General features: G+C 35.8%; 3 protein-coding genes across 5 annotated transcripts in view; 2 read left to right on the top strand and 1 right to left on the bottom strand.

The window, feature by feature from the left end:
* LOC112455773 (SUN domain-containing ossification factor) overlaps positions 1–13,970 on the bottom strand; it is a 37,658-nt gene extending 23,688 nt beyond the window's left edge. For 2 of the 3 annotated variants that reach the window (XM_025017956.1, XM_025017971.1), the window contains exon 1: positions 5,113–5,748. Coding sequence is in view for 1 of the 3 variants with exons in the window: in XM_025017947.1 (XP_024873715.1) it covers positions 12,363–12,478; positions 12,745–12,940; positions 13,573–13,631 (371 nt within the window). In the remaining 2 variants the exon portion in view is untranslated. Of the gene's footprint in view, positions 1–5,112; positions 5,749–12,362; positions 12,479–12,744; positions 12,941–13,572 lie in introns of those variants that run through there. The other variant, XM_025017947.1, reaches the window with a different exon arrangement.
* Positions 33–2,429, top strand: LOC112455794. Its single transcript, XM_025017979.1, has 3 exons — positions 33–298; positions 922–1,095; positions 1,447–2,429. The coding sequence occupies exons 1-3, from the start codon at positions 206–208 to the stop codon at positions 1,648–1,650; spliced, it is 471 nt and encodes a 156-aa protein (XP_024873747.1). The 5' UTR covers positions 33–205; the 3' UTR covers positions 1,651–2,429.
* A 771-nt stretch (positions 13,971–14,741) lies between the features above and the next one.
* The window catches only part of LOC112455772 (serine/threonine-protein kinase ATR-like), an 11,585-nt gene continuing 9,832 nt past the window's right edge, over positions 14,742–16,494 (top strand). The window contains exons 1-5 of the mRNA XM_025017933.1: positions 14,742–14,951; positions 15,283–15,485; positions 15,566–15,736; positions 15,845–15,996; positions 16,086–16,235. Of these exons, the coding sequence (XP_024873701.1) occupies positions 14,908–14,951; positions 15,283–15,485; positions 15,566–15,736; positions 15,845–15,996; positions 16,086–16,235 (720 nt within the window). The 5' untranslated portion in view covers positions 14,742–14,907. The remainder of the gene's footprint in view (positions 14,952–15,282; positions 15,486–15,565; positions 15,737–15,844; positions 15,997–16,085; positions 16,236–16,494) is intronic.

Here is a 16,494-nt window from a genome sequence, read left to right as displayed (position 1 = left end):
CGAGGAAGTGGGGACTTATATAGTCGGTTTAATGTTAGTCAGTGTCACACTAGCCACTGACAGGTCAATAGCTGGGTGGAGCGTTTCTCAGCGTAGTTGGAAACAAACGTCGTCACACTTCGAATGTCTCGACGAATATTTTTCTCACCGTGATTATAAACTTTGCGCGTCTAAATTGAGAGAGTGTGCGAAGTGTGATTTGAAAATGGCTGAGGAGACCAGCTCTGCACCCAGTCTATTCGCGAGACTGAAGGGATATCTTAAGGAAGCGCCGTTCTTTTGCAAAATTATCGAACTGGTAAAACCGCTCGTTGTTATAATCTCAATTATCAGTGTCTCACTTAAAAATGTATCAGATAGTAATACATTAGATACGCAAATTGAATATTTTTTTCATTTTTTCAACACAATTCTCAAGAATTACAATTACCGTTGTATTTTTAAGGTAAATGCACCAATGCCTGGACGTACCTATGTCTGGACATTTTTATCATTTTAGTCCTTAAATATAAGTTGTAACGCGAATTAAAATCAAAGAATCAAAGATAAAAATATTTTTCTTGTAGGATTATATTTTTATCTTCGATTTTAATTCGCGTTATATTTAATTAAAAACTAAAATGGTAAAGGTGATGTCCAGATATATGTCTTAAGAGTCCCGGCATTGATACATTCAAAATAAATAGTTGACTTTCAATAATTATTACGTTTGATTTAATAATAAATAATTCTCATATTTCAAAATATTGTTTGAACGGTCCAACACTTTTGAGATCAACGGAACAAAGTCCTTTTTTCATGTTACAGTACAAGCTAATAGCGTGTTTAGCGATTTTTTTCTTTGAATTTCTTCATTCTTTGCTTTGAATTTTTCTGTGAAGCTCTTATTTTATAAAAAGAAATAACAGTTGAACGTTACAGGTTCTCTGCGTCATTGCAGCGGGATTAGTCGCGGGCCCATTTCAACAGAATCAGATGCGGCCGACTGATATACACCATATAGCGATATTTCATGTGGCAGTATGTGGTTATATTCTTATAAACGCGATTCTTATTATGAGTCACTTCTTGGGCGAAAGATTGCCTAAAAAAACGGTGAGTTAAAACACGAAACGCTACCCTGTCGCAAATAAAAGTAATTAATTAGCGCGAAGCACAAAAAATGCGTTCTATAATTGCTAATATAAAAACAATCGTGTTATAAAAGAAAAAAGAGAATAATTATTCTTGTATTAAAACGAGAAAACTTGAAGAGAATTCTCTTTGTCAATTGTGTTTCACGGAGAGTTTAAAAAACCGACCAAAAAATCGGACAAGGGTTACGTGCGTTATTATTTTGCTATATATTTTTCGCGTTTCTTAAAAAAAAAAGCAATTCCACTGAAAATTTAATTACACAAATTAAAAATTTCCGTCTTTCTATTTTTCATTTCCTTCTTTTTGCAGGCTCTCATTTTTTCGACAATGGGAGCGATTCTGTGTTGCACCGCCGGCCTGATTCTGATTCGCGACTGGGACAATTTCTCGAGTAACCTGATTCACGCGTATCTGCAGGAATACAGCGATCAAACGGTAGCGGCCGGTTCTTTCGCGATCTTGGCAGCTCTGGTATTCGCCGTAGATACGTACTTCACCAACAAGAACGATTGATCGTCCATCGATCAATCGTCATCGATGAAGAGCGAGGCGGAATCAACGCGGATCATTTCTATCGTCTCGCCTCGTTAACTAAAAGTTAAGAGCTATTATTTCACAGATTTCACTAATTGTTTTTTCTTCCAAATGTTCCACTATATTCCGCAATTTTTGTAAGGAATGTTCTTGCTTCTTGAACGTCTCCGCTATAGTATTATCTTTGTTACCGTATCGTGAAAGTCATCGTGAGATCATTTTAGAGTAAAAATGTAAGATTCATTCTCAACAAACTGCATTTGTAATTGCTTCTCATTAGCAAGCACGTCATTTTGTTATACATATATTTTACGGAATATACGCAATGCTTACAATGAATAATTGTCATGGCACCTATTTTCGTTACACTATCCTCGCGTACTTGTAACTTAAGGGTATACCGAAATATTTACGTCTGCCTAGCTAGTTTCTGCTTACCTCCGCACATAATATTAACGTTAAATTTTCGTTATACGGGAAGATGTTCTAGGAAAATTGGGAATCATATGCAATACTGGATGAAAAGGTTCTATGCCCATGTTCTACAAATTGTTCATGTCACAAATTCAAGCCGTGGTTAGAAATCGGAACGAAATATACGTTCTGCGTCGTAAAATGATCCAAAAAAGCTCTGCGATAACAAAGATATCGCTGTCAGAGTTTTTATGAAAGATAAAAACTTGTTCATCATGAGCAAGGAAGACAGCGTGGATTTTGAGAATCAAAATAATTTTTTTTCGCAAGCTGTCTGCAAAAAAGAGAATATAATTTTATAAGATAAGATTTATGACTTAAAAATCAAGTTTTATGTATCACGTACAAGATTACCTGTTATATAAGTTATGTATCATTTATATTCATTATTATACTTATGCGAATCGAAATATAAAAAATTCTCATAACGATATAAAAATATGATAACTAAATACTTATATTCATTTACATGCGCAATCACTCTTAAAACTTGCAAATAATGCATTCAAAAATTTGCAACAACAATGCACTCTTAAAACTTTATTCCCTGCGCAAAGATAACAGAGAAAATTCCATTCTCTAAACATCTTAAAACGTGGCGAGCAAAGCGAAATTGACCAAGTTCCTGAGGAGCTTTTTCCGGAGATGAAGGCACTTGCCGAGTTCTTATAAAAGCTAAATCTCGAAGAAAAATCTACATGGTCGCGCTTTTTACTTTCTGGCAGCGAGTCGCAGTGAAAAGTTTCATTTACCTTATTGCCATACAAGAAAGTCATGGATTTGGCGGTCCCTATCTATTTGTCGAAACCCGAAAGATGATTCCGAGAAGAATGCAGTTTCTCTCTTCGGAGCGCCGTCGGTGGCTTTCACGTAGTTCCTTCGCGCGCAAGAGCGTATAACAAATTCGACAAATTCCCCACCGAGTGCTCCGAGAAGGAGCGTAAGGGAAACGTGAAAGTTATCCGCCAACCTACCCTGCTATAGGAAAAGTTCGATGAAAGAAATTCCGTTTTATAATACAAGGTGGAGAGGAAAGTTTAACAATGCACGCACCAATCATTTTTTTTATCATCTCATATATAACAACGATGAAAAGACCTTTTTTTCAACAGATACTGTACACCTCGAAATTGATGCTCTATATATGTATTTTTAAAAGCTTTTCCAGATTTATTCATGCTATCTCTATGTTCAAAAAAATCTTTTATTACATTCAGTTCACATTTGTATGTCTCCATTTGTTATATGTCGGATAACATTTTTTATACACTGAGAAAAAAATTTTCTGCATTTTAGTAAATATTAGTTTGCATACAACTCCATTTACTAAAATGAAGAAAATTTTCTTTATTTTAGTAAATGGAGTCACATGTTGTATGCAAACTAATATTTACTAAAATGCAAAAAACTTTTTTCTTAGTGTATCTTCGATCAAGAGCGGAGGGTATAACGTCGAAATATCGTCATCGTAATAAGAATTCTCCTTTTCAGCACGTGAATGGTATAATACAAGCATTTTCTTCATCGTTATAAAAACCTTAAAAGCGTGTCGCAATAAATTTACCGTGATCTCATTTTCTCCGGCGCCGGAAGATTTAAAAAAATACCTCGCATTTTTTTCACCTCCCAATGCAGACGCTAATTTCGTATTTTAGACTTTTAGAAAATCAAGCTTGCAAATTATATTGTGCGGGAAATACCGACAGAATAATCAGGTTTCTTCGTACAATTGCAATAGAAAATGTATAAAATATTATTCAATTTTATTCAATAAAAGAAGTGAAATTGCTTCTTTCATATTGTAAATCACGCAATTAAAGACAAAAGTATAAATAACAAATAAAATAAAAAAAGAATATTATTTACCTTGATCAAATATACATAATTAATTAAATAGAACACAATAACGACTTATCGTTGTTTGCGGATATGATCATTACTCCAGTAAAATTTTTTAAATTTTAATACAACAAAATTTTGAGTTAAAAATGATTAAAATAAAATCTAATTTGATGAACATTATTTCATTCGAATAATGACATTTCCTGAGAAGAAACAGATGAATGTAGTCTCATTCATTAAAAACTCGGAGTAGAACAAATCTAGGTATGATCGGATAAAGAAATGTAAATACGGTCATATATCTCTCTCTTCATCAATTAGATTTTAAAAGAAAATAAAATAACGTGGTTCTTTGTAAAGCAAAAAAAGTTTAAAAGCGTGTTTCGCGGGTGAGTCATAAAGATTCTTAAATTCAGTTCAATAAATAGGAAATTGACGATCATGCGGCGTACAGGCTGTACCGAGCTGGACGGACTCGCGCGGAACACGTGAACGAATTTCTGTGATTCCTTGACATAGCCAGAATAAATCGTGATAAGATCTCTGTAGGCGATGCACGTTTCTAGATATTTCCTTACCAAGACGTATCCCAATCATGTCTAACGGTAGACGAATATAAATGCTAGCAGATTAATCATTACAACTATTATAAACTATTACTTAAAAAATCTTCAAATGAGCAATGTGTTTATTGGACCCCGACGTTGACGAACGTATTACTGAACATATGACGACAAATAATCATCCAATAAATCAAAAAATCATCAGTAAAATAACGACGCATATTTAGGAAGCTAACATACTTTTCAAATGTTGAATAAAAAGATGTCGCTGATAAATATCGACGTGATAAATTAGATCTATCGCGTATATCAACGACAATTTTACTAATCAATCTCTTCGCAGGACCCGGTCACGTTCAAAACTACTACGAACTAAATACAAAATTGTATACAAAATTGTACTGGCACCGGTTTCCACAATATGAGAAAATATTAAATGTATTGTACATAAGGAATTTATCTTAGAGACAACGTTATATGAAGATAATCATCGACAATATGAGAAAATATGAAGTGTATTGTACATAAGGAATTTATCTTAGAGACAACGTTATACTGGTACCGGTTTCTTCTCGATATATACGTGCATCAAAAGATCGTCGCCGTGCGAATTTCACATCGACAATAAATATTGATCGAATATCGAGAATATCCTTTCGAGCCAATCATCCGAGTCTTTAACGACACGCATGCACCAGTGATCATCCCACTGGGTCAATTCTTCGCGTAGTTTCACGCATATAGGTACGCACGCACTTTCTCTCTTTCGGTCACCTATACGATCGCGCGTCTTAGACGCGGTTTAGTCAAGTTTTCGGTCGCAAAACCGCGAAGAGGGTTGAGAAGAAACGCGGTGCCCGATCAACTGGTCCGTTCACGCGCCCATACCGGCGGCCGCTCGAACGTGGACTGACACAATCGCAATCCGCCCTCTCGTGCAGCGTCGCGTCGCAGCGCGCGACCCTTCCACGCCACCATCCCCTCACGACCGCACTGTCAGCCTACTTGACTGCTTCCACCAGCACCCTTCTCTCCTACCTCCTTCGCATTTCCCCTCATGTCGCGGTGCCCGAGTCGGTGAGCGACTTTCCCTCCGTCGAGGCTTTCTCGTCCTTTCTAATCTGCCCTTTTTCTCCAGCAATCCCCTCTTGGTCCGCCCGACCGCCCATCCCCCTGATCCGCAGAACGGAGTTCTAACAATTTGCAGCCAACCACGGTTGCTGCGATGCTTTTTATGCCCTATAAAGTATTCACGTGTAAAAGTGAGACGAGCAAGAGTGGCGCGTGCTCCGCCCGGAAGGTATTTCGTTTGTAAATTTTTAACGTTCTGCATATCCGGATTGTGTTACGTATGGCGAAATTCTTGTGTGATAAATGTTTTCTTTTCAGAACTTTTCTTCGGAAAGATCCTTTTATATTTCAATTTCGAGATTTTATTTCAAAAGTATCTAATATGAAAAGCTAAAAAGCTTCGAATAAAGTGGCGTCTAATGTTTAATATTTCTGTTTAATTAAAATTAAAAAATACACAAAAATCGTGAGCTTGATTTATACACAAAAATACTCTGTGTAAAAATATCTCGGTAAATATTGAAACATTGAATGCGACAGCGACCAAAGTGACGAAATAGGAAATAATCAACATAGTTTTTCGAAATGTCAGTTACCCACTAACATTGATCATTATTTCGTTAATTTTTTTACTGGATATTATACAGAGACACCAAATATAGATAATATAATTTTGCAATATCGTCTGTATAAGGTACACGCGTCCAAAGATGCATGTTCACGGTCGAAGTGTCAAAATTTGTCCGACTAAAGAAAATGCCACACACAAGGCGACTCTAAGTAAATCTCGATGCTCCATATGTGGAATTAAAGACCGTTCGCCGATCGTCGGAGCTGGAAAGCGCGGTGATTTATCGATCTACACGTCTTTTCAACGGAGACGAAAAGAAGACGGAAAAGCTTCTCGCGTACTTTCAATAATAAAATTTTTCAAGTCTGCGTCTCTCGTCGCACAAATGCCTGCGTCTCTCTACGTCACAGAAGAAACATTACGTTTTATTACGCTACGGTGATAGGAAGAACGCGTTATAATCCGATATCGACTTCACGTATCCCGCGCGTCCAAATATATACTGAGTTATCAGTTTTTTTTATATAGAACATTTTTTCATCGAAATCGAATCTCTCCGCGTTAGAAATTGATTATACACTGCGAAAAAAGCTGTGACCGATACACCGCAAGATTTAACACGTAGATGCTGCAGTTCTTCGAGACAATAATGAATTTTTATTTCGAAATCAATAACGAAACGTTTAAACAGATTAGACAAAATGTAAAAATGTTAATAAAAAGTTATATTGTCAGAAAAGCCGCAAATAGGTAAAATACAAAATAAAATAAAGAACTCTTTTATCTTGAACTTAGCAATATAAAAAAACTGCAACAGATGGTGACCTCCAGAATTTTCCCCGAGGAAGCAGCGATCCTAAATTCATCAAATAAAAATCCAACGTGAGAAATGAGGTCGGACGTTCTGCAACATCCCGCGCGCGGATCAGAAAAATGTTGGCATCGCGAATGATGCGGCTTGTACCGCGTTTTTATCGACGTGAAACGTAATTCGTGAGGGAGGGATACAAGCATGATCCCCGCTGTAGATACCTCGAAAAGGAGGACACAGCTGCAATTGCAGCATGCTATACGAAAGCATATACACAGGGCGATTCCCGGCCCCGGCCCGGCGCAGGTCGCGCTTCCGACAAACGGTATTTCCGTGGCTCTATAGTGACACGCGAGCAATGAATGTGCGAGCTCTTCTCGAACGAGGAAGTGTGAGAAAGTGAGGGTTTTGCATAAAACTCCGCCCTGATCTCGGGATCGGTTACACGGCCGAGTTGGACGCTCGCCAGAAGCATCCCCCATGCAACGTCATCCCCCCGCGTAACTAGCGCGCAATAGGTTCTCGCGATATAAAGAAAACGAAATAAACGCAATCCGACAACTCGTTTTTCATCTCGATAACCGTAAAGTAGACACGCTTTTAATCTGCGCTGCTGCGCGAAGACAAATGTGCCTAGAATATTCAACGCAATTGCTTAAAATGACATTGTAATCGTGTTAAGAAAACGCGATGTCAGATGTTAGTAATAATTAGTACAATAATAATTAATGGCCATTATTAATAATTATGCAAGTAATTATCTGTTTTTAAATTTAATTAAAGCATTGTTTCTATTATGACATATATAATGCGTTTGTAAATTCGTACTTTCTTCAAATTCATCGATCGCTATATATATCAGTTCTTGAAGTGTATTGAGAGTTTTAAAACTTTTTGAGGAAGAGAGAGTCAGAATTTTATAGAATTATATTAACATTCTAAAAATGGAGCGCTAATTTCGCAGATATGTATGTTCATTAAATGCGAAGCTATTATATATCATATATACAAGCTATTTCAAGCTATTTCAAGCTATAGATATCTTTTAGCCTTAGATTCTTATATATTTCTAAAGATAGTCATTTTTATAAATAACATCACGAACATTGGTTATACAATAGATTCGTATTGACCTATATATTGTCCCTTCATATTAATTGCTGATAGATGCGGAGTGCATTGCTATAATTGTCTTGATATTATACCAAGAAAAAACAGATTGTTTGCGTCAAGGATGAAAAGCGCTGATTAGATTTCATAGGCCGACATCAATTTTGATCCTCAAATCTTAATAGTAGTTTCCGAAGGATTTTGGCGTGCTGAAATCGAATCCGTTACCCGAATTGCTCTATCACGTCAGGTTTCGGAGATATCTGTTCCTAAAAGCGCCGAAAAGGTCATTTTTCGGCTTTCTTTAGGTTGAAATAATTATAAAACGATATTGTTACGTGTTAGACCCATTTTCTCGACGGATTCAAATTCTGCAGGAAAAAATCTATAGAAACCATACGTCAAACTTTCATTACTATTTCGCAGATGTAATCATCAATCGACACGATTTAATGACAAATTTTTCAATTAAAAAAAATTGATTCAATAATAATTTAATGATTAAATTAAACGCACAGTTACTTCATGTATTATTCTGAACACAAATGATATAGATCTTACAAGTTATCGATGAATTAATTAAAATAATGTATACGTCAAACACTCGATATGCAGAGAGAGAAGGGATAGATTGTGAACGGAATGCATAAGCTGTTGTATTAACCTTCTGTTAATCTATATCTAATCATTTGTCAATCGCATCAATAGCATGCAGATGCTTTGTTAATTGGTCTTTTAACTTGCTGACGTCATTAAGAAATTCCAGGCTGAATTACGGAATAATTGCAAAATTGAAATACACACTCATCATTGCATAATTATATTGCCCTTATCGTCGCACGTGTATGAAATATGAGCACGTAATAAATGTATAACACAAGTGTAAAGCGATATAACATTTCGAGATATCGGTGTTGGAAGAAATCGCTATTCTATATCATTAAGCGCGAGATACATGTGCGTCGCACACGTTGGCATTGAATGGGATTAATTTGCTTTAACAATAAGCGCCCCAAGTACGCGCCTAATTCCTCTTGTTAGATACACGGCGATATAACGACGTCGATTCGAGTAGCACAGTCAGGTGATCGAGACTTGATCCTGGCGGCTTAACGTTGAAATCTATAAGGAGCGAAAGGAGCATGGGGACGGATCGTTAGAATCTATCTCGATATTAATAAGCCGAAGATACAGCGCATATACACACAAACACATACGTACATAGCGATAGAGATTAATTTTCCCTGCTAAGGTCTATCGGTTACCAATAAGAGAACTCGACGGTCGAGGAACGCCCAAGCAATTCCAATGTCGCGGTATACGGCTTATAGGATAAATATTTGATTAGCAAGAATGTCAACGTGCAACTTGTCAAACGATCTAATATCTATCAACTGAACTCTATTATTTCTTTCATAGATTCTGCATTTATTCTGAAATGTTTTAGAAAAAAGCAATAATGACCAATATTAATTTTAGAATCCACGACAAATTATGAAGATTTTAAATATCCTTATCATTAAATTTTTTAAAATTAATGTATCTAAATTTATACCAGATGATAAAACCTTCGTGTTACTGGAACGAAAGTTTTATTTGCAAGAACATTACTATTTTCCTATTTACTATTTAATGTTTTAATCTAAAAAAATATATGTATTAAAAATAGCTTTAAAAAAATTAATATTGCGACTGCAACATCTGCTATATACAAATTATATTTTTTATATCAATAATGAAAACAGAGATAAAACTGAAAAAAAAAACAGATATTTCTATTAAAAAAAAAAAAAAAAATTGCATGATAAATATGCCGATGCAGTATTACGTAACAGTTTACAGTAGCTAAAACGCACTTGTATCTGTTAAATTATTTTATTTACAAACAAATAATATTTATTTAACGATGAACAGTATAAATTCGTATTAATTTCACCAAGGAAGAAAAGCAAAAATATTTTCGGTTGTTTGCGAAGAAAAATACACACACGCTCTTTGTATAGATTTTCAAAACGTAATTCTTCGATAAAAACGTTGAAAGTTTAACATTGCAATATTCTGTTTAACAATACGAGTTAAAACGAACCAAATCCTCGATCAAATTTTCGATAAAATTTAACTCGCGAGAGTTCACCGAATAATGAAATGAATTATGGAAGCTTTCATAACAATTAAAAATTTATGACAAAAGAATACGATTTCTTGCAGACATTTTTATAATTATTTGTATAAAGTTGTTAATCTTTAAAATTGTTGTGTCATTAGTTGTAACTAAATTAATTTCTATTGGTCACAACAAGACCTGCGCTACGAGTAATTACCTACAGAAATTTAGCGAGTACAACGAAGAGATTGGTCAGCGCTTTGCGCTTTAATTAAGTGCATTTTACATTGTTCATAGCTCTTCGACAATTTTGTATTCGTAAAGCGTTATTATCGTTATTGTAAACCTTACTCTGCACTACAACGCAAAAGTCCACGAAGTGATAATGATAAAACTCATTTATTTCCTGTGAGGCCACCACACGATACATAATAATAGACGTGTCATTGTACACGTTACGACGTTACTATATTAATAAATTATAAATGCTCCTATTTACTGAGGAAAAATCGATTATTGCATATTGCGCTCGCAACAGGGAAAAACAACACTAGAACATCATTAATTTCTGCACTTCCTATAAATTTCCGATATGGAGATGCTTCTCTTTGAAGGCAGTGATTCTTAGATTCTTTGCGATATTCATGACATAATCAATACATCTTTTCTCTCTTTCTCTCTCGGGAGATATAAAGAAAATATTAAAGCCAAACGAATGCAATTTACGCGACAAAAGTATACCGGTAATGAAGATAATGACGCATCGTCTGTGCGGCTAACGAGTAAAAGAATCACTCTTTTAATGACGTGTACATTATAATTAACAACCGTTATGGTAAATCGATCGTTTAATTCAAATACATATAATAGTGCGTGTGAAATGTGATACTGCATGTGAAATAATTTGTCAACAGACAAATTATTATGCAACGAGTCAGACAGTTTATGCCTCGACATCATGAAGACAAATATGAGCATTCGCTGACGAAAAACTCGTGATAATACAAGTTCTCGAAAAATCTGCTCCAAACACAAAAAAATAAAAGAAACCGACGAAGACACATGCAATAAAATTGATTTGCACTTTATGCAGAAAAGCATGGGAAATATTCCCGGCACTTATGTCGCCTGGCATTTTCACTCTACATTTTCATGCATCATAATTTTCAAGTATATATATATATATAGACTTCCACGAAATATGCACATGATGTTGCATATGCATCATGTATATTTTACAGGACGTAGCGCAGACAACAGCACGGGAGAACAACAAAACTTTTTTTTTGTATTCAAGACTATTTCTTTTTATTTAAAGATGTTAATCATATATTTTATTCACGTTTCGCAAAAAAGTAATTTTTCTACGTATAATGTGGAATATTGCAGAATAAAATAAAAAAAAAGTAAATATTATTCAGTCACTGAGAATAAAATCAAAAGCATAAAAAAATATTCTACAATTTTAAGATACAGGTCGACTGATGGTCTCTTTAATGCCAGCATAAATATTAAATAGTATATTTGACTTGCAAAGATCTGCTATAAAAAAAAGAGAAGATGAAACTCTTAATAATGTAAACATTCAGTTTTATTTTCTTTATATAAAAATATTCTCATATAAAAAGCTAAACTTGTTTAAAATTGAAATGTTATTATCATTCTGCATTATTATATCCAAAAATCTAAATTTAAGAAAGAACTTTGTCAAGATCTTGATCTCTTAACTTTCGCTGTGATCTCAAACGGATGAAACTCTTTATAGCAAATTTATGTTAACGATTGCGAAAGAAGTAACTTCTACAACTTTGATATCTTAATTATCTTAAAATTTTTTAAAATATATTAAACATTTATACTGTATTTATGCGCGATAATAAATTTATTGTCAAGCGCAAATAGTTTAAAATAATAAAGAAAAATATTTTACATATCAAATAATAAAATAATTGATGATATGTAACATAAATTACTGCATCTACAAACAGTTTATATCCCTACAAGTTTATATCAATTATAAATAAGAATAATAATAATAACAGCCTCATTTTTACACACAGTATTGGTCAATTTACATCCCTACAAATCTGCTATTTGAAAGTGCTGGTTTATTAAAAAATAAAGTAGCTATGTGCACAAACTCACCCTTGAGAAAGATTAGGCTGTTGCGAGAGACTTTCGGCTAAAATATCCATATTCTTTTTCTCCTCTGCGTCATCATTAGTAATTGTCTCGAAACTAGCAGAAACTGTAGCTTCTTGCTGTAATATAACGAAAAAAACATAAAACAAACCATATACGCAAGTAGAAAATGTACATATTATATTTAAACATTCTTATATGTATATATACCATTATAATACATATAATAATACATTATTATTATACATATTATAATAATGATATACATATTATGTATTATTATATTCTCACAATATGAGAAAAATACACTTTAAACATTATATATTCGTATAGTAAATATCCTTCTTATATTTTTTTTACAAGAAAAATTGTATAATCGTTTTACCTGGCCATACAGATTCTGATTAGTCTTCAGTGCTCCAGTTTCAGCATCCAGTATAGACGAAGATTCAAAACTTTCATGACCTTCGTAATTGAGCGTAGCATTACTGTAAGCCCCGTAAGTCTCATTCTTCTCAGAATCGAAAAAAGAATCTTTGGTTTGCGCGTTCTCCGAAGCTACTATTAAAAACAGAAGTCCGCTGCAACAAAAAGAAATTGCCTTATTGTCCAGTGTTAAGTAACATCGCGTAAGTATTGCATAAGCAAGAGTAGAAGCAATTATCTCTTACAAAAGTTTCATAAAAAGATCAATTACAGTTCTTCGCACATTGACAAACAATCCTGTCAAGTTTTGCAAGATTTTCTGACGAACCTCACTGTCTACTAAAATTCATTTTAATAATTGTAACAGAAATTTAATTCGACATTCAATGTTCAAGTTGCTGTTTTAACATTCACTTAAAAAATTGCATCCGGTGTGACGAATAAGATTTAAATACAACGTTGCCAGAATAATCAAAAATATAAAAAAAAAACATTATATTTAATTTTGTCTCACCGCGTTAATCTTTTCCAAAATCTACTCCAAAAATATTCCGAGACAAGTGGGTCGCGCGATATTCACGAATACTCCAGCGGTTCGCAAAAGCTTCAGACTTGCTCCATTCAGAGATGTAAACGGAGAAAGAAGCTTGCGCGAGACATCGCTTTCGCATTCCCGAATACGACCGTGAACGAGATCGCTCGTCGTGACTTGTATACTCGATCGAATCGTTACGTTCGAATGGATCGGCGCGGCGCGACACGATGCCTTATCGGTCTCAGGACTTACCTGGACACCGTCGATATCAGGAGCAGCGCCCAGTACACGCAGAGCACGCGGGGCCTCATCCTCTCCTTTTACGGGGCGCCGGCGTTACTGTCCGCCGCATTAGGAACGGCTTTTTGTCTCACACTCGGTCGTCGCGATGCCCCTCTTGAACGCGCGGGCAACGGGTGTGCGGGTATATCGCAACGACGACGTACGGCGACGAGCGACGTCGACGACACAGCGGCACTACCACCATCACCGCGATCACGTCTGCCACACCACCACCACTACCGTCACCAACCGTCACCGCGAAAATCTGACGTGGTGTATTGTCGAAAAGCTTCCGGCGCCGACAGGCGCCGAGAGCGGGATCGCCAGTCGCCTATCCGGGGAAGGGGGGCGGGGGGAGGGGAACGGGGCGCCCGAGAGGAAATTTCAATGGGCCGGGAACGCGACGCGGAACGCGAACGCGGGACCGTCGCGAGTCGTTATCGGCGCGCGTGCAAGCCCTCGCGCGAGAAAAACATTACGAACGGCACACACACGCACGCACGCACGCACGCACGTACGCACGCCCGCGCCGAGAAACACCCCACGTCGTGACTAGGACGGAAACAGCTGATCGCGCCTGCGCGCGTGCGCGCCATTGCCGAGGGTGCTGCACTCTCCCGCACCTTCGGCACTTCGAAACGATACGACCATTGGCGGCGGTAGGCCAATCCCTATTTCCGCATGAGTTTCGGGACGCGCGGCCGAAAAACTCTCGTTGACAAACAAAGTAAAAAAGTACGAAACAATTGAAATACCGTTCGCGCCATTCGCGGTACTCGTGGTAGTCAGCTGTAGTTCGGAGTTAAAGAAAAAAAAACTTTGGGATATTTAACGTGCCGTCAACCATTGGATCACGTATGATCACGTAGTTCGGAGTTTGCACGGTGAGTGGTTATTTGTTGCAGCTACGTGTTAAATGTTTAAAAAGATAATACGTATAAATGTCGTCTTCCATCAGTGCGTCTATTCGTTTAAATTTTTCTGCAAAATTTAAATTCCATCATTACGCGAAACACCTTTATATTTCCACGTGCGCAGTGCGTAACACGAGACTTGACGAGATTTTAAATAAACGCGGAAGGTTTCGTCACAAATTAATTTTTTTACTCGACAACTTGTGTGCGTAAAAGAATATTTTTTAATCAAGAAGAATAAAGAATTTACAGTGTTGATATGAAGATCCGTGGAAAAATTTATGGATTTTTTGTCTCGACAGAACCAAAGTGGATACGAGAGACAGGAGAAATCCCTTTGATCTAAGGCTACACGTTACATTCCGTTTATTTACCATTTGTATACGCAACAATGGAAACGAATGAAGATTCGGCGACTCCTCAAGATAATAAAACGTAAGTATAAGTTTCTGCTACAAATATATCAATATACCGTTCCAATTAAGGACAAAACTGCATCTGTCACTCATCTGTCAGGCAATCAACTACATACATGCTATACGATTGAAACATAAAGCATAACAGTATCTGGAAAATAATAATTTTATGTGTAATGATTTATAATATTCTTGTAACTTAATCATTATGAAATATCTCACAAAATGTATGTGCGCCAAACTAACTTACCCAATTTTAAAGGTTAACAAATTATTTTGTACATTCTTGTTGTCGCAAGATGATGTGATAGACACCAGTGTATTTTAACAACAAATATTTCCCGTTGTAGGATATCTGTAGCACATTCAGTATGGAAGTACATCAACAATCCAATAATAGCGATATTCTCCGATTTGGAGAATCCTTCGACGGAACAGATGCTCTGCTCCCTTCTGGAATCTTTATTGAAGAGATCCTCTACTTTAACTACTGTATTAGTTCCATCGTTTACTAATGGTTCGGCGGATGTCACTTTACAGCAACAATATACAGGTGGCGTATTTGTAAAATGTTGGTACAATATTGTTGAAAACTGTACTTGATAACATGTCACGTCACTTGTGTGTTTTCAGCATTTACAACCTGGTTATTTGGCACGCTGTTCTATTTGGTCTGTAAACCATCGAGCGATGTGGTGCTTTCAAATAGCATTGAAGTACAAGCTTGTATGCTCAGAATATTATCGAGGCATCACATGACAATGTTTCAGACCATTACTTCAGAGTACCTGAGTATACTTGATGGTACGTAATAATGGATTAACAATGGATCAAAATAATAGTAAATGTAATAAGGTAAAAACACGATTAAATATATTTTTTACTGACAAGCCATTACATTTTTTTGTATAGAAATGTCCGAGTTTTATGGCGGTGCCACAGAAGAGATGACTCTATCAAAGTTTCATACAGAAAAGGATATTATAGAAAATTTGGACTTGACACCATTTCCTGCAAAAATTAAATTGTCAAATGTACCATTGATTCAAACATCTTTGTTAAAGGTTCTTATTTTTCTAATTCACAGATTTTCTAATTAAAAGTTTCTAACGACACTCATTGATTTCAATAACGATGATATTTGTATTGGCAGATAATTACAAAAACTAGCGTTTCAGTGTGGGATGAAGTAGAGTTATGGGATAGAATTATGGCAATCCTGGTCAATTCTCCTCCAAATTTGAAAATTGAAGCGTTACAACTATTCACAGAAATAATAGAGAACTCTACTGTTAATGATAATGTAAGTGATTGAAATTTAGTAACGTAAGTGATTGAAGTTTAAATAAAGTTTGTATCAATATATCTTAAGATATTCTATTTGATTCTTTTTAGAAATGTACGAGGATAATTACGTATAGCATAGAAATAGTGAAGAGTCTTCCAGCTTGGATTAATGCGGGTCAATTACCCATACACATGTTGTCTCAGTTTGCAGAGACATTGAAACGATTGATACAAGCATTACATGTTTCTTCTAATGTAACAGATTTGTGTTTCCA

Source organism: Temnothorax curvispinosus, unplaced genomic scaffold (genome assembly GCF_003070985.1).
Source record: "Temnothorax curvispinosus isolate PA1 unplaced genomic scaffold, ASM307098v1 QBEX01000525.1, whole genome shotgun sequence".
NCBI classification, from domain to species: domain Eukaryota; kingdom Metazoa; phylum Arthropoda; class Insecta; order Hymenoptera; family Formicidae; genus Temnothorax; species Temnothorax curvispinosus.
Note: the sequence above shows the minus strand (reverse complement) of the source record. Positions and strands in the feature narration are given on the sequence as shown.